This window comes from Arachis stenosperma, chromosome 6, assembly GCF_014773155.1.
Source record: "Arachis stenosperma cultivar V10309 chromosome 6, arast.V10309.gnm1.PFL2, whole genome shotgun sequence".
In the NCBI taxonomy this organism is placed as follows: Eukaryota; Viridiplantae; Streptophyta; class Magnoliopsida; order Fabales; family Fabaceae; genus Arachis; species Arachis stenosperma.
Window position 1 is genome coordinate 4,020,528 of NC_080382.1, and position 25,665 is coordinate 4,046,192.

Consider the following 25,665-nt stretch of genomic DNA (forward strand, 5'->3'; position numbering starts at 1 on the left):
GACTAAATGTTAATCTATTATAAAAATTTATTGGTACATGATCATTTATATTAATAGTTGTTATTTTTTATTTGAACAAATTTTGGTGCATAAAAGTTTATTGTACTGTGTATAAAATTGTTTTATTATTTATTTTTTAGACGAAATAATCTTATCATTTTTCTAGTCTATATTAACGAATTTTATTTATATGTAAAAAATTATTATATTTGTGTGTTTAAAATTTTAATAAAAATAGTTTATATTATTGTAGCTATATAAATAATGAATACTAATTAAGTGATATTTAATTATATTATTAGATCTTTAGTGTTTAGCTCCCACTACACACAAATTATGTATTTAATCTATTTTATTGTATTTATGTATAATTTTTTGCAAAAAAATTAATATATATTTTTTAAAACAGTTAATTTATTTAATATACAAATTAAATGATTAATTTAGTTATTTTTATTAACTTTTTTTAAATGGTAACTTTTAAAACACATTTTTCATAATATTTTTCTAATATGTTCTCTAATTCTCGAGTATATTTTTTCACAAATCTATTTTATTTTATTTTCTTAATCTATACGCAGAAAGCTCATATATGAATATATAACAAAACATAAATCATTCTATAACCAATATTTTAACTTAAAAAAAAATACAATAATGATTTCAAACTCACCAATTTTTATATAAAATATTTTAAAATAAATAAATAGTTTGAATTTATGTTCAAATATTCAATACATTATCCATGAATAAATAAAGTACTTTTATAGTTCGAAACAAATACAACAATTATCAAGAATATAAGATATTCAAATTAAAATTTTTCATATATAAATGATTATGATTTTGCTTCTAAAAAGGCTATCATGTTTAAATCTTACACTCCATTAATATGATTACCCTTCAACAAAAAAAATAAATAAAATAAAATTTGAGACAAAATCCACATTTACATAGAGATATATCATATTTGTAGGATATAATAAAATGTACCAAGTTGAATCAACAACAAAAGCACTTATGTTAAGATGATTAATAATTATCAAGAAGAGAGGAAATTAGTATTTCTTACATCTCTAATTTATTAATACTTTTGAGGTGAAATTGAAAGTTATAAACAATGAAAATAGCTAATGCACTTTTGATAACTTTATATTATATTGCACTAAATTATTAGAGATAAGTATGATTTTAGTCCCAATGTAGGGGCTGAAAATTTATTTCGTTCTTCATTTTTTTCCATTCCAAAATGATTTTCAAGATTTCAGTTTGTTTTAAAATCGTCATTTTTACCAATTTTATTTTTTTATTACCAAATTATCCTTTATTAAAAAATTATAAAATAAAATAAATATAAAATAAATAAAAAAAAAAAGAAAAAAAAAAGAAAGGGATACAGAAAGGGGCTAAGGGGGTGGGGAGAGAAAGAAAAGGGAGGGCACAGGAAAGGGGAGGGGGGAGAGAAGGGGGACCGCCGTCGCACCACCGCCCTGCCGCCCTGTTGTCCTGCACCACCGCACCACTACCATTTCTTCTTCTTCTTCTTCTTCTTCTTCTTCTTCTTTGCCGCCCCGTCGCTCTGCTGCCTGCACCACCGCACCACCACCATTTATTCTTCTTCTTCTTCTTCTTCTTCTTCTTCTTCTTCTTCTTCTTCTTCGCTGCCCCTCCGTTCTACCGCCCTGCACCACCGCACCACCACCATTTCTGTGAACTGATTTTTTTGTGAAATTTCTGGATTTTTTGTGAAATTTGTTGTGAAATATTGTTGTTGCTGAAATTTGAATTTGGAATATTATTGTTGCTGAATTTGTTGATTATTCATGTTGCTTGATTTTGATTTTTCTGATGTTGATGATGATGATGATGACCATGATGATAATGATGGTGGTGGTGGTGGGTTCTTGTTCAGTTTGAACTTTTGTTTGATTTTGGAAAAAGTTCTGATGATGATGATGACCATGATGATACTGGTGGTGGTGGTGGTTCTGGTTGGGCTTCTGTTCTAGTGGTGGTGGTGGTGGTTGATTTTGGGGTGAAGGGAGAAGGGTATTTTTGTCCGAAAGACGATTTTAAAACAAACTGAAATTTTGGAGACCATTTTGGAGCGAAAAAAAGGCGAGGGACGAAAAATATTTTCAACCCCTACGTTGAGGACCAAAATCATACTTATTCCAAATTATTATTAATAGACAACAATGAAAATTTTGTGATTGAAGAGAATATATACATAATATGATAATAATTTTTATAATTATATTTTATTATTATAAACGTAATTAATCTTTAAATTATTTAATCAATAAATTAAAATATTAAAATAATATATAAATTAAATTTTTTATTGTCAATATAATTAAATGTCTATCTTTTTATATATATTGTTAAACAATCATTTAAAAGTTCATCTCTCATACGATTATGAAATCGATTCTTTATAATATTCATATTTAAAAAAAAATCAACTGATATTGTTATAGAAAAAACTAAAGTTAACTTTTAAAAAAAACACCAATAAATAAACAGTATTATTTTAATGTTTTTTATTATTATATTATTTATTTAACCATTTTTTATTTAATAGTCAATATAAGATTAATATTTTTATTAGTCATTCTTAATTTAATGTTTAAATTAGTTTAAGAAGATAATTTATTTAATTTAAAATTAGTTTAGCAGAATAATTTTATATATTTGTAATCAAATCTAATCAATATTGGAGTAAATTTTATTGACAACCAAATATTTTTATTATTTTAAAATTAAAATGCTAATCTAGTGGTAATTTATAGAAGAGAGAATAATATTTTGAAACCTATTATTTTAAACGAGTAAACAATCAAAATAGTATAAAAAAATTTACATCGCTAACAAAAAATAATTCTAAAAAGTGTTAACAACAAATAAGTCTCAAAAAATTAGATATACATTAAATATATATATTCTAAAAAAAAGACTTTAGATGTCATATTTTGATACAATTTTTTGCAAGAAATATTAAAAAAATAAGATCTTTTCATTTTCAAAAATTTATAATTTTATGTCAAGTGAATTTTTTTTTATTTTTTATTGTGAATGACTAATTTTTTTAAAAAAATAAAAAAATATTTAGAGATCAAATTTTGCTCTAAATATTTTTGTGCATTTTCTAAATATTTATTCAAATATTGATAAAACAATTTAGATTAAATAGATATGTCATTTGTTAAATACAAAAGTTTTTTGTCACTTTTAATAAATATAATATGTATTAGTTATTTTTATCGCAGTTTTTAAATCATTTAAGAATTATTTTATCTGCGCCTAAATCTTTTGGATACTAAATTAGTAGATACCTCTATTTTGAACAAATAATATATATATATATATATATATATATATATATATATATATGTATGTATGTATATATATACTAAGTATATAAACAGATTTTTTTAAATTTTAAATTTATTTATTAGTTACAATTATAAAATAACAAATCTATAATTATTTCGCTCCTTCTTTTTAAAGGTTATTGTAACAAATTCATTTGAATCTTGAATTACTATTTGTTTTTACATAATTGAAGTTGATGAGTGAAATTCAATCATAGTGGATTCAAATTTAATTATATAGTGAGGACAAATAAAATTTGTTATTATGTATTAGTTAAAAAAATGTTAAACTCTAATGGGAACTTGCCCCCACATCCATGAATATGAATCCGTCCCTGATTTATAGATGCAACTACTAAGTGAATCTCTTCTTTTAAAAGAACCATGGACAACCCCAATAAAAAAAATTTGAATTCTCTAAATTTTGAATTTTACTTTAGAAAGTAAAGTGTAATTTTTCACCATTTATTTTATAAGTGGGACCAAAAGTAAATATGAAATAGAAACTATTTAAGAGTAGAAGATCACACTTTATCCTCTAAAATAAAATTAAAAATTTAGAGGATCCAAATTCAATTAAAAAAAAATACTTTCATAAATACACATGAAAAAACCTATCTCCATATATATATATTAAAACTAATATTTTGCCATCACATATATAAATAGTTAAATACTATTGGAATAGGTGAATTTTAAAATTTACTAAAAACTTAAATACAATAAAAAAAAAGTAAAAAAACACCAAACATTATAAAATTATAAAATTGCGACTAACACCAAACTTACCACCCTAATTTTTTAGCACATAATTATTATTATATTTTTTTTTTTGTGTTAATAGTAATAAATGTCTTGCTTTAAATTTATAGATAATATAAAAATTATTATGCATTTCAAATAAAAATCCTTAATTTTTCAAAATTCCAAAGTAATAATAACATTAATACTGATCTATGGTTTAAAATAACATAAATTAAAAGACAAAAAAATTAACAAAATTAAAGGTAATGTTTGTACATGATGATTATTACGAGAAGTAAATGATATATTTGTGGTGCTATCATCATTCTCATACAAAGCCGAAAATTCTAAAGCTTTGGTCTCAGAATCAATTATACTAATTTTCATTTCAGATAAAAACACACAATTAAGACAACATAGTAGAACACATGCATAATAAAGATAGGAAAAAAAAAAGGGTCTAATTTTTTTTTTCTGTTTTCTTATATTGTTATGTTAAATAAAAATGTAACTTTCTAATATTTAAGAGTAAGCTAAAGTAAAATTATATAAACTTTTAAAAAATATATAAACATAGTTGAGAGGCTAATATTTAAGTCTATAAACATTTATGTTAAAGATGACTTTGCAATAACTAAGTTTTCTAGCAAAAGAGAAGTGAATTAAGATCTACTTCAACGGACACAATCACACAACCTGGATGTCATCTACTTCTAATTCTAGAATTGTAAGAAAAAGTTTTGAAAAATTAAATGACAATAATAAACCTAGAGATAAAATTATTTCGACAAGCACAAAAAAAGTATTTCAGCCAATTTTTTGTTTTCGGCAATCACACACTTCAGATCCTCTTCCAAGTAATCAGTATTGGATTGAAAATAGTAATACAAATTAGATCATTCATTAGTTCTGATTAAGAAACGTATACAAATAACCACAACTTATAGCTACAATGATGCAGTGGATATTGAAAGGGTATCAAATTCTAAAATTAGAGAAAGTCTATAGGGCCAATAGTTTTATTAAAATCTGGCCAGCACTTAACCAACAAAAGAAAAGTAAGCAATCCTATATTATTAGATGTAATTTCATACCATTAAAAACATTAATAATGGCTAATTAATTGATACAACTTACAAAACTTGATGGCCCTTAACACTCCTCAATTTACATGTTTACTCACTGAATCGATTTTGAGTTGAGTTTTACTATTTAAGTTTACCTAAGTTCCACAATTAGAAACCACAAATGATCTATTTTACATATTCCAATGATCGAAAATCAATTCTTCTAGTTTGTTGATATTAGATAAAATTACTAAACTAACTTCTTCTTTTAAAGGAATCATGGACAATTCCAATTAGAAAAGATTACTTTCAACCTGTTTTTTCTTAATTCAAACACATAAAAACACAAAAATTTGTCTTTGTCTCAATCAATTATTCTTACCAAAGTAGTTCACACACAAATCATCTATACTTACTGGAAATTATGTAACCTCAATCGGGCGATCAGCAAGTAGTCAAGTCACTGCCTAAATCAAATGCCTTTATCCGTGGATTAAGCATTTTCTCTTCTCTTCTCTTCTTTCATCATAAAAATCCAATGGGCTGTTTTCGTATTACAACAACATCCGAAAAAACTTCCTAAATCAACTGTATCTACAATTTCAAAAATGAACAACAAAGAGTAAAACTTGAAAATAATTTCACAATGATACCAAAAGTCCTAAATAAATGACACTCCATTTGTTCATACAAACAATCATATAAAAAGAAAAAATAAACTCAAATAAACGAAACAAAACAAAAATAATTTTGAGAAAATAGTGGGGACAAAACAAACTGAAACTACTTGTCCGACCTGGTCGAACAAATCGTAGAGGTTCTCATCAACGTCAGGGTCCAGATCCCCGATGTATAATGACATTGTAACGAACTGCTTCGATGCATTTGCAGCACCTGCCGTCGTTGCCTCAGTAAAGAAGCGACTGTGACGCTGTTCTACGAATCTATTAGCGTCGCCTCTATCGCCATCGCCACCTCACTCCTCTTCCTTTCTCTCTCGTCACTCTGTTGTTTCTTCTTCTCTGCTTCGTTCTGCCTCTTTTTCTTTCTCTCTCTCATTTTTATATTATCAGCAGTCACCGTTATTGCTTCTATCAGCAGTGAGCTCCTTGTTTCTTCCTCCTGGTTAGTCACCACTCCATTTATGTACTCAATTAGAGAGAAAAAGAGCGTACGAAAAAAAGAAGAGAAAGATGGATAGAGAGAATCTAGAAAAGAATTGATTTTTAAACCTAAATTAAATCTGTGCACTTAAAAAAAAAGATTCCACTTATAATTTGCTTTTAAATCTGTATGCATACATATGTTATAGATTTTCCTCCCCTATATTATTATATTATCGTAAGAAGGATAGGAGTCATGACTGTAATGACATGTATGTATATAATAGTTGTAAGTTGATTGAGTAAGAAGTTTTGTACATATGTATATGCTTGTTCGTTTTCAAGAAAAAGTATTTTCCGTTTTTTTTTTCAAAAAAGACAGTGATACGGTTTCAAGTCAAAGGTTTCTATTTTATTATTAAGTATATGAAGTCGTCATAATACTTCTCACTATTAGAGTGGTGCAGTCGGAAGCGTAACATTATAATAGTAAGGGTGTTACATTGGCAGTACTAAACAGTCATCCTTATCAGGGGCGAAGCTACATACATACAAAGGGGGGCAATCGCCCCCCCTAATTTTAATTTTTTACATGTAAATTATATGTAAATTTCAGTTTAGCCCCCCCTTAAAATTTTATTTTAGTCTTTTTTTAGTGTGTAAATATTTTTGGCCCCCCTCTAATATTTCTTCTAGCTCCGCCCCTGATCCTTATCAATATTTTTAGTCTTATAAGTCTTAATAATCCCAGTAAATCTTAATTTTCTCAACAAGTCTCGATAGTCTCAACAAGTCTCAATAGTATCAACCACAAACAAAATATACAAGTCAATCATAACAAAGACAATTAGTTCAAGTAATGCAAGTAGCAGATAGATGAACAAGTAGGCAAACCAAACAATTATGCACACCCAAACAATTACAAACGAATGCACATGATGTATGTCTATCCTATTGGCCATGAGCTTACATGTCGATTAAATTGTCAGAACCCGACACACCCGGTATCTAACCCGGATATCGTCTATCGATTGCACATCCCCTAGGAAGAACATAAACAAAGGAAAGTGCCTTTCCAACTTCTCTTGGAGGAATTACGAAGGAGTGTGCCTTTGCACATCGAAGGAGTGTGTCTTTCCACCTTACAACTAGAGAGAGATGTAGAAAAATCAATAAGAAGAAGAGTGTCTTTTCACCCTCCCTTAACTCAGGGGGATTAATACGAAGGAGTCTGTATTTCCACCTTTTTCACATCTACATCACAACAAGAGAAGAAATCATTCATCCTCAACTTGTCTATTCATAAATGGGATGAAATCACCGTCCTCACAACATTAATCATAATCACATCATAAGAGAGGGAATCATTCACTTCAACTTGTCTATCATAGTAAGAGAGGAAATCCTTCATCCTCAACTTGCCTAATCGTGAGCAGGGCAATGTCACTGTTCTCACCGTGGGCGAGACAAAACCACAATTTCCACAACGACACTGCAATCATGAAAGTGGGATAACACCGCCATCCTTGCCTGATGCCAGTGCCAAACCAATACGCAAGCGGAATGAAACTCACGACCTTGCCATAACAAGTATTCAGTTAACATCCACGAACAAGTGGGATAAGACCACCGACCTTACCCGAAATAAATATCACATCAGTATTCAAGCGGTATAACACTCAAACCTTGCCACTTCGGTCATTTAGACCCAACTGTCTATTAAGTAATCAATTTCATTTTCTCGTGAGTGGAATAACACCACCAACCTCACCGCAGGCCGGACAAAATCACCATCTTTGCATAGTAGTTTACGCTCTTAGCAAGCGAGATGATACCATCGTCCTTATTTAAAACAATTATCAAATCAACACGCAAGCGGGATAATACCCAAACCTTATCACGCAAGCGGGATTTAAAATTGGAAGTGAATTGTGTCCCTTGACTAATTTAAAACTAGTGATTTAAAATTGCATACGTATTAATAATAGTAACAAAAAGATCAGTTTTTATTTTTTTTAAATCGGTTCAAATAAAATTATTAATTTTTTATTATTTTAAAAAATTAATTTTTTGCATTTACAAATTTTATTTTTAAATTGAATATTTAATTAATTTACGAGTAGAATAATACGAGTGCGTAATATTATAGTTAAATTATTAAATAATATACATATCTCATATACACTAATATTAAATATATTATACCTATATCTCAAGTATTGAGTACCCGTTATATGCACAATTTTGCAATTATGCTATATTCGAGTTGTGATGTATTCAATTTTTGTTAAATCAGAAGTATTAAGATAAATGTCTAACGTGTTTTAGGTCACTATATTCAAAATGTGTAAAATTGTATATATCAATAAATATTATGTGTATTACGAATTTTAATAAATAATATATTTAATTTATGTAAACTAGCGGCTCAACAGGCACTACAGCCGCTTTTTTTATGGGATTTAAAGTTAATTATTTCAATGAATTTTAAAATGTTAAATTCGAATAACATAAAAATAATAATATAGAATAATCTATAACAATATAAAAATGTTCAAATTAAAATAATCATATATTACCTATCTATAAACAATAACAATATGAAAATGATTTAATTATAATAAACACATACATCACCTATCTACAAATCTACAAATAACATAATTCATATAAAATAATTATTACAATATTATTTTATCTTTTTCTATCTAACTCAAAGTCATAAAAATAAATAGAAAAATACGATTGTTTACAAAAAATGAGCCATATTTAAAAGTCACTTTTTTTCTTTGTTTAGGGACTTTTTTTTTAAATGGTAAACCAAAGTACGGATCTGTATTTGAAGAATCTTTCTTGTGCCTACAAAAAGTGTAAAGAAGAAAAATAATTATGCCTTTTTTTTTGTGATTATATATCAAACTATAAGTAAAAACGTTAAGATAAATCTAAAGTAATTTCTGAATTTGTACCGAGAAAAAATCTTTAGCAATTCCTCATACATCTCCTTATCAATAGATTCTTGAGCCTTGAAGAACTACAAAATTTAGAAATCAATAAAATATACCATATGCCAATACAAATTTCATTATATTTGAACGAAAAGTTAACAATAAAAAATATAAAACCTGCAAAATTGAAATTTCTTGTTTGAGGTTGGATTTCCTACACATGCACAACAAAAGAAGCCATTAAACGCTCTGTAGAGCATTCAAATCTATAAGTATCCGATATTACCTCTATTTTGGGTGGTTTCTTAATCTAATGATAGGTACCTGCAATGTTGTTCTTTACTAACATCAGTTGATTCCGCTCCTATGAGTTTGTTGCTGGAAAAAGAAAATTGTTTAATTTATTATCCGTAGTTTAAAATTATTTTTTGTAACTTTATTCAACATGAGAAACATAATCTCCGTTACAATCTCAGAGTAATCTTTTAATATTTTAGGCATATACTTTTTTCCTTCATATTTTATTAGTAAAAGAAGAACATAGAAGGGGATAGATAATAGGCATATCAATAACATTCTGATTACGATGATTGTGTTACCTTGTATGTTGTTGGAGCAGTATTTCCTTTTTTATCATCTTCCAGAATTGGGTCTTGTCTGTTTTAACCGTTCCTCCCCAGCCAATAGAATAAATTTGAAGGGAATGAACCTATTAGATAACATATGATTATGATTACTAACATAGAAATAGAAGTATGTATATTGAATACAATTTTGACAGTAATTAATTTAAAAAATTACTTTATTGTCTATTGGTTGGATTGATGCAATTGCTTGCTCATCTTTCCATACACTCCAGAGATTTTGGAATCCTTCTTCCTATAATTGATATTTGTTAATATATTTCTAGTATATATATAGTATGTCTTAGTTAATGATAATTAGTACGTACCTGTTGCATAAAACAAATGTTCAAGGTGGTTGTCTTTATCTCCTGGCATATATTGATGAGCTCCTTTGAACTCAAATTGTCTATTAAAAAATTATTAGTCGTTAATCCTCAATAAATTAAAGTTTGTATACATAGATATATATATCAATGAAAAAGATTTAAAGATTAAAATTATATGTAGACTGAATTGTACCAAGAAGTAACTACACACACTTACTAAGAACATAAATTACCTGTGGGGAAGGTAACAATATTTCTTTGAAAACTACATTTCTGGTAAATTCTCCACTTGTTCCATCTATTTTTCCTTCTTTGACTAAAATTTTTGTAGTTGACTGAGAAATACTTCGAGACAGAGCAACATATAATTCAACAAAAAAAAATTTTTTTAAATTAATTTTTTTCGTTTTCGCTTAAGTTTTCATATTTTTCATTTTGATTGGCAAATAAATATTTTAAGTATTATATTGGTTTTTATAGATTTTTTGTGTATAGATTTTAATTTTTTTTGTTAGGCACGGACACTCTTTTTTTATAATTAGTTCTTGTAATGATCTTATAAATAAATAAATTTTTTTACATTTTATTTAATTATTGTATAAAGTCATGTTTGTGTGAATTATAACAGAATGATTCAACAAAATATAAAATTTTTTAAATTACCTATTTTATTATTTTTGCTAAAGTTTACATATTTTTTATTTTAATTGGCAAATAAATATTTTAAGTATTTTATTGATTTTTATAAAAAATTTTTGTGTATAGATTTAAAATTTTTTTTTGTTAGGCACTGGCACTCTTTTTTTATAATTGGTTCTTGTAATGATCTTAAATAAATAATTTTTTTAACACTAATTATGCTCACACTTAATGTTTACTATGAATACATTAATATGCTAACAGATAAGGATAAAATAAATTTTTTTTATAAATTTATTTACCTATTAAAATTATGTCACAATAGTAAATATATAAAGAAAAAAAAGTACAATACTAACCAGTTACATTTTCTTCACGTCTACTGTTTTGATCAGATCTATTTCCATGAATTTCTGATAGTATGCAAAAAGAACACATCAACAAAGTTATAAAATTTTTCATTAAATTAAGTCTGTACACTATCAGTGGTAATTGAGAGGTTACTTTTAAAGAAACAAATCATACCAAATTAAATTGATTGGAAGTAATAGAAAACGTAAAATACCCATTAATATCATAATTATTCAAACGCTGAATAACTAAAAAAATAGATAGTGACCGTAAAATACAAATACATGATAGGCAGTTAGAGTTCCTGTAAGAAGTCACCATTTGAAAAAAAATTCAAGTGTAACCGTATAATAGATTTATTAAGTGAAGAAATTATCATTTATTTTTTTCAATGTTATATATATTTATTAAAAATATTTTAACCTTTTTTGTGTATTAAATAAAACGTTTAAAAGAATTGTAGAATATTAAAAAAGATATGAAACGTAAAATTCTATTAGATATTAATTGGACCACTATTATTATGAGCATGTGAATAATAGCAATCATATTATTGGAACGATAATAATGTATTTTAAATGATTATATTTTACGGTATTTAATTTTTCTTTAGAGATAAATAATTCGTGAATATAAAAATTATATTAAACTGGTAGCATAATAATTATATTAAAAATAGTAAATTTATCAATTTAAATTTATGTAGTGAAGAAATTAATACTTCTGATATATCTATTTTTGATAAGGAAAAGTATAAAAAAAAATATCGAAAATTTAATTATTTTTGTTATATAGTGAAAAAATTTAGGTTACAATTATATTATTAAACACATATATCTTCTAATATAATTTTTTTTATAATGATGCGATGCGAGAACATTTTATTTATTCTTATAATAATATTATATAGGTTAATAATGGAAGGTCTATTGAATCAAAATTTATGAAAAAAGAAATTACTATTAATTAAATAAATATACAGGAATTCTATCCATATTTATTACCATTTAGTCTAATTACTTGAATCAGTTTTGTTTTTATTATGAGTATCTAAATATTTAAAAAATTTATTATTAACATGAAAATAATGTATGTTGACAATTTAAGAATACATTCGATAGATAAATTACAAATAAATAGTACTAAGAGTACATTAACATAGAGATATTGTAGAAATAATTCAAATTAAATGGCAAATTAAATTGTAGAATTAAAATTTAAAAAATACCAGAATTATCTACTAAATTTTAATAATAAATATATTATTAAACATTGAACATATATATTTTTTTTATAATAATACAATTATAAAAATTGTTTGGCAGTATAATATTATATTAAAAAATTATTAAACTATTTAATAATTGAGATTATAATTATATAAATTACATTAAGACAATATAATAATATCTATAATAATATTATTTAGGCCAATAATAAAAGATTTATGGAATCAAAATTTAAGAAAAAATAAATAATTATTAATTAAATAGATATATGTATAAATATATAGGATTTCTTCCCATATTTGGACTGTTTGGGAACGACAATAATATATTTTAAATGATTATATTTTACAGTGTATAATTTTTCTTTAGAGATAAATAATTCGTGAATATAAAAATTATATTAAACTGGTAGCATTTATAACTTATAATATTGAAATAGTAAATTTATCAATTTAAATTTATGTAGTGAAAAAATAATCACTTCTGATATATTTATTTTTTAGAAGGAAAAGTATTAAAAAAATATTGAAATTATCAACTAATTTTTTTTGTTATACAGTGAAAAAATTTAAGCTACAATTATAATATTAAACATATATCTAATTTAATTTTTTTATAATGATACGGCGCGAGAAAATTTTAGGACAATAATGGAAGATCTATTGAATCAAAATTTATGAAAAAATAAATTACTATTAATTAAATAAATATACAGGAGTCCTATCCATATTTATTACCATTCGATTTATTACTTGAATCAGTTTCGCTTTTATTATGAGTATCTAAATATTTAAAAAATTTATTCTTAAGATGAAAATAATGTAGGCTGAGAATTTAAAAGTACATTCGGTAGAGTACGGTAACATAGAGATACTGTAGAAATAATTCAAATTAAATGACAAACTAAATCGTAGAAAAAAAGTTAAAAAAATATACCAGAATTATCTATTAAATTTTTTTTACAGAATAAGAAAATTTAATAACAAATATATTATTAAACAGTGAATATATATATGTTTTTCTTATAATAATACAGTTATAATGATGTAAATTACATTTAAGATAATATAATAATATTATTTAGGCCAATAATAAAAGAGTTATTGAATCAAAATTTAAGGAAAAATAAATTATTATTAATTAAATAAATATAAATATAAGATTCCTACCCATATTTGGATCGTTTGGTATATTACTTGAACCAGCTCCGGTGTTATTGTGAGTATCTGTATATGTAAAAAATTCATTATTAAGATGAAAATAATGTAATTTGATAATTTAAGGGTACACTCAAGAAATAGATTATACATAATTGGTACGTACTAAGAGTCCAGTAACATAGATATATCGTAAAAAATAATTCATATTAAATAATAAACTAACAATATAAATTTGTTACTGAGAAGTATAATTTAGAGTACCTGATATAGAGTATTGTTGAGGAGGTATATTTGTGATATCTTGTAATGGTGTTGCCATGTTAGTCCACTTGATGTATCGATTTGTTTTCCTCGTCTAATACTCTCTCGGTAACTGGCACGCCTTCTGGCAAGGTGTTGCTGCCTCTGTTCTTCACTCATATTTTGTCTTCATTGTCTGGCATAGTCTTGCCAAGTTCGTCGACCACTTCCATGTGAATCTTCCATTGGTATGTTGTCAACTATAATTAATCAAAGAAACATATAAAAACAATTATACACTTTTATTTAATGACAAAAAATAAATTACAGAAGATTTTACATTATATTTAGGCGAAGTGAGAAGAATGCAGGAGAAGACAGAGGAAAAATGAAAGAAATTTTTTCTATTACGGAGAGATATGGAGTAACCAGTGAAGTGGGAGAGATTAAGAGAAAAAATTGGGAATAATACAATTGACGGAGTAATTGATGTGAGAGGAATTAACTGATGCAGTAGTGGAGAATTAAGTAGTAGAATTTTGTAACTGATGCAGTAACGTGATGTGAGAGAAATTAACGTGGAGAAGTTATAATGAGGTGAACGTGGATAAAAATGGAATAGTAACTGGAGGTAGGTTACTAAAAAGGATAAAAATGAAAAGAAAAATTGGACACCAAAAATGAGTTTTCCCATTATATATTGTTATAGATAAAAAATCCAATCTTAACCGTGTTTTTAATTTAATGACTAAGATTGTAAATTCCTATTTCTCACGATAAACATCTTTTTCATACGAGTCAATTGTACATATATAGTTAGAAGTTGACGTGGGGTATCGGCGTTAAAATAAAATAAAGTGGAATATTCACGTTGACTTTGGTGCTTATCTCTTTCACGGTCAATTACCCAATTCCTTATTGCGGTGCAGTTGCAACATGCATACTTGCAATGTAACCAAACACAAAAAATGCCAAAAAACTGAACTTAGTGTAGTAACCAAAACTCCAAAAGGTGAATGAGACAAAACATTGCTTAAATTTTTAAAAGAAAGTTTAGTGTCCCATCACCTGTTAAAGATAGAGATGATTAAGTTAAGTTTTATTGGTATGTTGTTACAACAAACTTGGGGATTATTTCAGGCGTTGAAACCTCGCTGTCATGTTAATTAACGGCGTCAAGGAATTCACACGTATAGTTAGTTATATCTATATATAAACAAAGAGCAACGCAGGAATAGGAACAGGAATTAGAAAAGAATTAAAAGGAAAAGAAGACTAAAAAGAGAGTCTCCCCTAAAGTAAAGGAATATCTCAAACTTGAAAATTTTCCATTTCGCAACAACAAACAAGGAACAAACAGCGCTCAACTCCTTTGAGATCCTGTCTTGTCTGATCGCAACCCATTCCGCTGTTACGGTACGTTCTCTTTCCTCAACTAATGCATGTATTCCCCTTCTAAATCAATCTGTATGCATGTTAATGAATGATTCTGCAATTTGTCCCACTTAATATAATGAATCAACACTAATTGAAGATGAATACTTCTTTTCATTTTTGTTTCAAAAATTTCAGGCTACTTGCTAACAATGCTCAAAATGACATAAACACTTCTTCTGGTAATGACATCATAATATTTATTAATTACATCTTTTTTTGTGTAGAAATTCAGGTGCAGTTAATTTTATGTGAATTCAATATTTGAGAGTCGTTACATGATAATTTAGTAAAACCTATCAAATTATTTATTGACTCTCACAGATATATCGACTTCTACATGAAGTTAACTTGAGTTTCCACATTTTTTTATTGTGTTTTTCATGAAATTTGCATCTTGGAGGTGATGGATTTTCTTAATTATTATTGTATCATGCAGTGTTATGGGGAGGGAAGTTGCAGGCATACATATGGTAGGCAAGAAGCCGAATGGTTTGGAAGCTTCAGATGGAAATTTAAGTGATAACAGTAGTGTGAAGGTTTCTCCCAATATTGCAGCAATGGATCGTGAGAAAAATGAATCTTATGAATCTCTTTCATTCAGTGAGAAGAAGAAGCTTTTCGCTGCTAAAGCCACTATGTTAAGAACTGAATCTTTCAAGGAGAAGAACGAGAAGTTCGACGACAATAATAAAGCAGCATTTCATGAGAAGAAGGAATTTTTCAAAGCTAAAGCGACTATGGCAAGGACTGAATCCTTCAAGGAGAAGAACGAGAAATTCGATGACAATAATAAAGCAGCATTCCATGAAAAGAAGGATTTTTTCAATGCTAAAATCGCCAATTCAAAATCGTTGTCGCCTAAAGAAAAAGACGAGAAATTTGAAGCGCCAAAGAGTGGAGATGATAACAAATCAGCGTTTTCTGAGAAGAAAGATGTTTTTAATGCCAAGATTATTGCTACTACTGAATCGCCCAAAGTGAAGAATGAAAAATCCGAAGTACAAAAGATGGGAGATGATAATAAATCAGCATTTTATGAAAAGAAAGAATTTTTCAATGCTAAAACTGCTACCTCAAAGACCGAATCGCCAAAAGAGAAGAACGAAAAATTTGAAGTGCAGAAAACGGGGGAAGATGATAACAACCCAGCATTTCATGAGAAGAAAGATTTTTTCAATGCTAAAATCTCTACTTTAAAGACGGAATCGCCTAAAGAAAAGAACGAGAAATCGGAAGTGAAGAAGATAGTCGATGATGATAACGCAACAGCATTTCATGAGAAGAAAGATTTTTTCAATGCTAAAATAAAGACTGAATCGCCCAAAGAAAAGAACGAGAAATCCGAAGTGAAGAAGATAGTCGATGATGATAATGCAACAGCATTTCATGAGAAGAAAGATTTTTTCAATGCTAAAATCGCTACCGTAAAGACGGAATCGCCCAAAGAAAAGAACGAGAAATCTGAAGTGAAGAAGATAGTTGATGATGATAACGCAACAGCATTCCATGAGAAGAAAGATTTTTTCAATGCTAAAATCGCTACCGTAAAGACGGAATCGCCTAAAGAAAAGAACGAAAAAACTGAAGTAAAGAAGATAGTTGATGATGATAATGCAGCTGCAGTTCTTGAGAAGAAAGATTTGTTCAATGCTCAAATCACTAACTTGAAGACCGAATCTCCGAAAGATAAAGTTGAGAAACCTGAGGTACAAAAAACCGGTGATGATAACAACATTGCAGCATTTCATGAACAGAAAGATTTTCCCAATGTTAAAGTTGCTACCTTAAAGATTGAATCACCCAGAGACAGGAGCCAAAAATCCGAAATACATAAACAGATAAGTTCTTCTGTTCCACAACCATCTGAGCAAACCACTGAAAGGCATGTCACACATACACAAACTATGGACTTGTTGCCAAAACCTAACGATTTAAACTTGTTGTCCCCAAAAATTACTGTTGTTATAGACTCACCTAATTCATCAAAAAATTCACAGGTATTATTTCATTTCTTTCAATAAAGAATTTCATGTGATTTGAAAACTGATTGAAAAATCAGGTGTAGTAGTCTTCATGTGAAAGTAATAACTAAGAGCTGTTAGATGATTTGATTTATTTGACTAAATTTTTATCTAAAGGTTCTCGGCTATCAACTTTACGTGTAGTCGACTGTACTTAAATTTTCACCTTACATGATAAGTATAATGAGACTAAGGTGAAAACTCAGGTGAAGTCGACTTTACGTGAAGTTGATACTTGAGAGTCGTTAAATAAAAATTTAGTCAAATCACTCAAATCATCTAACGGCTCTCTCTCAGATATCAACTTCATCTGAAGTCGACTGCACCTGAGTTTTCACCTTAGACTAATATATCCGGAAACATTTTCCCATTTGATGTGTCTTTTGGTTTTCAGCCAAACTCACCTTTTTCATCAAAGAAGGCATTGCTACGTGATGGAAAGAAACACCGTGATGATGAGGATAGTTCATCTTCTACATCACCGTATCCTTAAAATTATGAACAATTTTCTTTTCGTGGTTATTTTTTAAATGATAAGAGGAATTTTAGGTATATTAGATCATGATTTGTTCTTTAAGTAAGCATAATTAGTAACAGTGTGAAATCTACCGGATCTATGCGAACATTTAGATCAAAGGTAACCGTAGGCACAGCCCCTACATTTAAATGCCCAGAGCGTGCAGAGAAACGGAGGGAGGTAATGTCTTGCTTAACAATTAATCTCACTCTAATTACGTGATCTGTGTTCTTAATTAATCATCATGTGTTTGATTTATGCGCCCAGTTTTATCAGAAGTTAGAGGAGAGACAACGAGCTCGTGAAGAAGAAAGAAAGCAGTACGAGGCAAGGAAGAAGGCAAGTTATTATTCATTTAATTTGGGTCACTTAATTAATCCACAGTTAACTTTGATGCTAATCTAATATGTAATTAATTAATATGATAATAATAGGAAGAGGAAGAGGCAGCTTTAAAGGAGTTGAGAAAGAAGTTGGTGATCAGAGCGAAACCAGTACCAAGCTTCTATTATGAGAACCCTCCCCCTAAGCGTGAACTCAAGAAGGTACTCTCTGTTTCACCATGCCTTTGTAAAAATTTGTTTTTGGAAATTAAAGGTGCAAGATTAGGTGTTTTTTTGTATATTTTAAAAGTTACAAATGTTTTTGGAAGATGTTTTTAAAATTAATTTATATTTATTAAAATAAAAAATTCAATATAATTTTATGGATTAAAAAATAATTAACTTTATTTTTAATTAATTATTAATGTTAAATTATATTTATGTTAAAATTCCTTTTTGTTTTATATTTATTATAATTATTTTAAATTTTAAAATATTTTATTAAATATAGTATTATTTTTGTTTATTAAAAATTATTTTTAATTTAATTTATCGAATACAAATATTATAATTTTTAAAAAAAAATAGATATTATCACTTTTATTTTGATAATACCACTTTACTTTTTACAAATTCTTACAAACATACTTCATACAAACATACCATGCAAAAAAATCATTTGTGGAGTGACATTATAAAAAATGCGAGTGACATTATTATTTTGCTTTAAAATATTAGCGTTCAAAAGTCACAAGATATGTACTTAATAAAAAATAAGATTGCTACTCAAATAAAGTTGTTTTCTTAGAAAAATGATGGATGAAAATCATTAAATAATTTAACATATTTAATTAAATTATTATTTAATAATTATTAATTATTATCTTTATATGCAATAAACAACTTGAATAATCAGAAAAAAAAATGCTAAAGCCTAAAAATTTAAAGGATCGGTATAATTTATTATTAAGAGTACTAAGAGATTAGTAGATTTTGTAATTTCTAACTATTAATTAGTAAATATTATTGTTTTTAATGGTATAAAATTATATTTAATAATGTAAAATTATTTTTTTTATTGGTTAAGTAATGACTAAATTTTAATAAAAGTATTGATCTTTCAAATTTTTTTATTTATGATTTTTTATTAACAATAAAATATAAACTAAAAATATATTATTAGACTGCTAAATAAAAAAATATAAAAATGATGACTAAAGATATTAGTAAAAAAAATAAGGTGAATGTTATAGTGCCTAACTTATTAAAAAAGACAAATAGATAATATTTAATAAATTTTAAATATTTTATTTTATATTTTAAATATTTTATTTTTTATCTTTAAAAGAAAGTTAAGCAATTTAGCCACCATAATAAAAGATACAGTATAACTCACCAAAAAATAAATTCGGTTAGAGTTTGAACTTTTGTCGCCAAAACATCTCTTCCTTCCATGTCTGTAATTCCTTTGGTTTCATGCATGACAGTCACCCCTGACTCGGCCAAAGTCACCAAACCTGACGAAAGTGTCAAGGAGACGGAGCTGCGGTGATGCTTTAACTGCACATCCAGAAATTTGTTCACGTGCAGCGCGTAGCATTGGTAGTAAGAGACCCATCACCAGACACAACAGCAATGACGCTGCTTTCAAAATTAACTATTAATTAAGCTCGACACATTATGGGTTCCACAAATTCATACACAGATGGGAAGAGATTCTCTGACGTTCTTCGTTTTTGAAGTGCATATGATGTTTTGTAAGTAAAAAATTTGGATAAATCATGTTATCTGAATCCATATGAAATATGTTCCCATTTTGTAGGATGTGATGTCCATTGTGTCTATTCCATTAAGATTAAGTGATACTAGATGTATCTTTGTTTGTAACATGGGTTTGTATTTATTTATTCTTTCAATCATTAATGTGGTTCTGTGGACACTTGTTTTGTCCCAAAAATGAAACCAGCAACATTGGAAGTCCTAAGCAAGTTGGTTTTTGCTGCAAGTTTTAAAATATGGAATGGGTTGAGTTTTTGCCATTTTTTTATTTTATTATATTTGAATTAATATTAGTTAATTATCTCACTTTTATATTAAAAGTGTTAGTCGTCTAATGTTTCTAAATGATGTAATAATCGAAAGAAATTTATGCAATTAGATTACAGAAATTATTTTTTATATAGAGAAAGCAATGGTGTTTTTTTTAAATATTGGTGTTGGAGATTATTTTCATAATTGTAAAGCCGTAAAAAATGCTGGCCAACACGTAAATCTCATGTTGCTCACCACGCAACTTCGTGCTTACGTGTCATCCTTGCAAGGGACAAGAGACAAACGACAAGAGGCAACCATACATACTTAGCTCAACCTTGTTCCATGCAAGAGGCAACTATACATACTCAAGCGAAGATTTCTTCATCCAAGAATCATGCAGGCCAACCAAGCATCACGTAGGATGCGAGTTGAGGACGCTACGAACACGTGCATGCCACCAAGGCAACACATAGGTTGCATGTTGGTGGCGCTCCGCCATGTGGCCACCATGCAGCAGCACGCAGGCTGCTGTTGATGTCGCTGCGCCACTTGTCCACCATGCAGCAACACGCAAGTTGCGTGTTAACGTCGCTGCGCCACTTGTCTAGCATGCAGCAGCACGTGGGATGCGTGTTGTCTTGTGTCAGCGCATGCAGGAGGTAGGCCCCCCTCCGGGAACAAGCATCGTTAATGGTGGGAGGGGTGGTTGGTAGGGCTGTCGTCTATATTAACAGGGTGGTAGGGCTCTTGCTCATGTATTGTTGAGAGGTGGTGAAGTTGGAGATTTAGGGTTTCCTTTCATTGTTGAGGGAGATGAGGGTGGGGTTTTCACTCATTAAGACTTAGGATTTTGAGTTAATTTTAAGGTTGAGAGTGAGATTAGAATACTCAAAATGGTAGGTAATTATACATTTCTTGAAGATTATGTGGCCAATTATTTGAAACATCTTAATTATGTAAGTTTGTTGTTTTTGTTTAATTTATTAGTATTTACTTGGTTAACATTTATTTAGTAGTTGATTATTATTTATTTGGGTATTATTATTCTAAGTGTAATGTTAAATATTAATATATATTATAATTAATATTAATTTTTTCAAAATTAATATATATTTTTTATTATTTATTAGAATATGGTATTTTATATTTTGTAAACATATATTTTGCTAACCAATAATATATAGTTATATGTTATAGTGAACTAACAAAGAATATAGATGTGAGTAATAAGAAGTTATCAATTTATTCGTATTGCTATTTATTAAATTAATTTCTTTTGTGGTTGAACTTTATCAGGCTAATAGGAATCTTTTGTCCCGTAAACTTGACTAACCAGAGACGTAGCATCCGGATGTTGAGCAAGCCTTACGGACCACCGGATTTTATCAGCTCTTAAGAGTTGGAGTGATCAGAGGACATTCCGCAATGCTAGCTGCTCTTGTGGAAAGGTGGCGGCCGGAGACACATACGTTTGTAATGCCAGTGGATGAGGTCAGTGACACTGGAGGATGTGTTATACATATTCGGCCTACCAATCGACGGAGAGGTTGTGACTGGTTGGACCAATAGTAGTCACGACTTCTTGATCACGCAGAGCCTTGCGACATTCGGCAGCGAACCCCAAGTGGTCCTCCAAGAATTACATAAATCTTTCATGGGTTTGCCATATTCGACAAAATTCGTCGTCATGTGACCCCATCGATGTCCCTCGTCAAACGCCAACACCCACTGGAGACGATCGATGTTGTCGCACCAACGAACATATGTCTCACCTCGTTCTTGCAACCTCCTATAGTTGGCGTTGTACTCCTCCACTGACCTTGAATACCCAATGTTGACCACAAGCTTTTGCAAGTACAGAACCTTGAATTCCCTCAAGAAGTTACTGTCAATGTGCCAAAGACAAAACATCCACCATGCTCTCAGAGGTTTCCAATCACCTCTGCTATAATTTACTGCGGCCCAGATTGACTCACGACGATCGGAGATTATCCCCATGCCGTCTTTTCTTACAACATGTGTTCGTAAATTACTGGAAAAAAAGTGCCACGCATCAACAGTCTCACCCTCTATAATGGCAAAAGCAATCAGTATAATGTTTTGATTCCCATCTTGCGCAACTGCAACCAAAAGGCAACATATTGTTTTCCTTTCCACATAGCTCTCGAGTCTCGATTGAGGTCTTTTTTCCGTTTATCAACTTTAAGAAAGGGTCCTTCTAGTAAAGCTTCTTCCTCATGAATTTTAGCAAGTTCTCTTTCAAGTTCCTCTTGGCCTCGAGCTAGTTGTTCTCGAGCATTGGCAGCACGAGCAACATTTATTTCATACTTCTTGTAAATCTTATGTGTTGATGCATAAGAAGCTTCTAGTTGCACAGATTCTGTTTCAATTTTTGCCATGCTTTTCTTGAAGTTAGTGAGCTTGTTGTGGGAGATGAATAAGTTGTTGACAATTTTCTAGAATTTTTTCACCAATTCAAAAAAATTGGGAGGAACTCGATATTCGAGAGTAGCACTCAAGATATCAGAGAACATGGACTTTAAGTCATCTCGATTCACCCATTCATCAATAATGTGCTTCAAAAGTTGAAGGAGAATTTTTATCCCTTCAATAGCAAGAGGAGTTAGTTCTTTAGGGATCCCATGCCCTCATGATTCTTCAGTAGCCTGAACTGGAGATGAAATTTCTATTTTGTAAGAAATACTAAATATAACATAAAGAAACTCATCTAAATATGCTTTTGGTGGGCTAGAGATTGTAACTGATGAAGGTTGATGACTTTTTTGAGGTTTTCAGGAGTATGTCCAGCTTGATTATCAGGATTGAATGTAGTATTGGTTTCTGGATTGGTGTGAGAAGTAGTTTTGCTCATTTCTTTGTCTTTTTCAATTGGATTATTTTTTTTAGAAGGAGAAGATACAAGAGTGGGACCGACATCAATTTGGTGAGGAGAAAATTCTTCTTCTATTGCTTGAACCTTTGAGGGATTCTCTTTATTTGGTTTATTTGGAGAATTTATCTGTTCGACAGGATGGACAACTTCTTCGATAGGTTCTTCAGTTTGTTCATCAAGCTGTTGGTTTTCTCGATTAGTTTGTAGGTAATGTAATAAGACATGGCCACTTGATAAGGAGTTCGAAGAATTTCCTCTCTTTTCATCGATAGGAGATTTTGTTGTCAAAAATAGTTATGAATTTTTAGGAGGAATCTCAATCTAAAATGGTTCAGTTTTAAAATTCAATTTTAGTTTTGGTTCATCATTACAGTTATTTGCGAAACAAAAATTGATAGAATACCTCTACTTCTTGGGGTTGAGAGTTTGATGAGTGAGCAAAGCTTTTCGAAGTGCTGCTGGAATTTGAAGTACTTGAGGTGGCAGAAGATTCACTCGAATGAATGAGAGTCTTTTTTGGAGATGAGATGGTGGGTTTATCAGATGACCCTTCCTACATTGATGTTTGAAAATTTTTCAAGAGTTTAGGATCGAAAGCTAGTGATATTGAAATTCATATTAAAGAATTGAAGTTTGTCTAAAGTTACCTTATTAGTCGGAGGAGCTTTTGTCGAGATTGGTCGTGCTTTCTTTCCTTGTCAAAGTTTTGGTGATTCAGGTTTCCTTTTGGAAGATTTTTGAATGGGTATGTCGATGATATTTGGAAAAGTCTTGATAAGGTTTTTGGAGATATCATCAAGTGATCGATTGTAGCGAGAGTAGTCGCCCACCATTCGACAAAGGACTTGGTAACATTAAGCTTCGAACAAAGTTGAGTGGGAAGTAGTGGCTTTGATATTTCTCGTTGCACTCGAGACATTTGTGAATTTCTCTCTTTTTGTTGAAATTTATTTGGCAAAGAGGAGGAGACTTGCTTGGACATAGTGTTGGTATAGCTTGAGAAAAACACATTTGTCTTGCAACATAATAGGGAGCATGTAGTGGGACTCGAACTTGTTCCTTTTTGTATTGAGGAATTTCTGTCGGAAACACTTAGATGGCAAGAAAATTGGACCACATGGTGTTATTTGAATGTTGTTGTTCCTTATTCTCATCTTTTTGAACCAAAGAGAGTCGAAACCAGGTTGGTCCACATTTTTTGTCGACAAATGGAGCAAGCTTTAAGTCTTCATTTGAAAGTCTTTGCATGAATGAAGTTTCAGAATGCTTCCTAGAAGAGTTCACTAGTAGAGTGAGAGTTGACAAAATTTGGTTCCAAGGTAATCAATCGAAGTCCTTTAGTGCTTTGTTTGACTGTGGAGGCAATTTCCTTGTGTTTCATATGTTTTTCAAAAATAGCGTTCAACCAAAGCTATAATAACCAAAGAGGGCCTCCTGCGCTAATTGAAGTCTTGTTTCGAAGGCTGTCAACCATTTGTCCTAATTCATCATAGAGACTGCCTAGGAGTAACTTGGCTAGGCTAAATTTGCACTTTTCATGGATTAGGGCAGCTAACGGAATGAACAATTTTTGTATATAAACATTTCTTGAGCAGAAAACGATAGCGTTAAGCCAGTAATATAAAAAGGCAACATCTTCATCATCTGTGACCAAACTACCATCATCTCCCATGTTGTATTTGATGAATTCCCCATAAGAATTTTTCTCGATGATGTTGTATCTCCGTTCAAGCATCATATTGAAGATAGCCGTAGGTCCACTTAAAGAAAGCCTTATGATAGTTACAATATCGAAGAGTGTAGGTCTGATCATACCACACGAAATATGGAAATTATTGGTGTTTTTGTTCCAAAAACATAGCGCAGCCCCAATCATTCAATGATATGTTGTTGGTGGAAAATGTGAGAGTCTGAGGAGATCATAAAATCTCCGAAACTTTCATTTTTCTAATTTCAGAGGCTCAATTCTCTTGTACCAAGCAAGAAAACTTGAGTTTTTGAAGGAAATCTTGGGATTATTGCAAAATAGATGTTTGCTGTCAACAAAGGGAACCACAAACAAGTCTTGTTTGATAAGTAAATCCCGACCTTCGATACTAGGGAAGTAATGGAAAACCTTTTTAGCTTGCCAAGGAGAATTCAAAGGGCTTAGAAAGCAATGGAGTTCATTTTCGTCGTAGAAAGGGAAGAGAATCTTTTTGTTATTTGTTGTATCAATTAGGTCTTCAATAATAGTGTCTGTTGTTTGAGTTAGGATTTTCAAGCTTGAATGTTCGAAAACTTGAGTGGTGGCATGTTCTTCTTGTTGTTTTTTCTTTAACTTCTGTTGAAGAGGTTATGAGAAGGGTTGATGTATCCATGTCTGTGAAATAAAGAAGGTGAAATTAGGTTTTGTAAAGAATATGTTTGGTAAAAATTAGGGAAGATGAAATGTATGAAGTAAAGCATATAGGATGAAATAGAAACATTCGAGAGAAAGTGTGAAAGAATGGAAGAGCCTGTAATACGAAGTTTCTTGTAACAGTCAAGGAGAAACTGCGAAGTAGAAATAGAAAATTTTTTGAATTTTAAAGACGAAAGATTTTGGGTTTTTATTTTAAAAAAAAACTTGTAGCCTTTTGGAAAGTTAAAAG

General features: G+C 29.4%; 1 protein-coding gene across 1 annotated transcript; it reads left to right on the forward strand.

Moving 5' to 3' along the window:
- The first annotated feature begins 15,093 nt into the window (after window positions 1–15,093).
- On the forward strand, window positions 15,094–18,187 carry LOC130933506 (uncharacterized). Its single transcript, XM_057863141.1, has 6 exons — window positions 15,094–15,223; window positions 15,681–17,241; window positions 17,660–17,748; window positions 17,857–17,962; window positions 18,050–18,121; window positions 18,167–18,187. Exons 2-6 carry the CDS (start codon window positions 15,685–15,687, stop codon window positions 18,185–18,187), a joined length of 1,845 nt encoding a protein of 614 aa, XP_057719124.1. The 5' UTR covers window positions 15,094–15,223; window positions 15,681–15,684.
- Window positions 18,188–25,665: the final 7,478 nt, after the last annotated feature.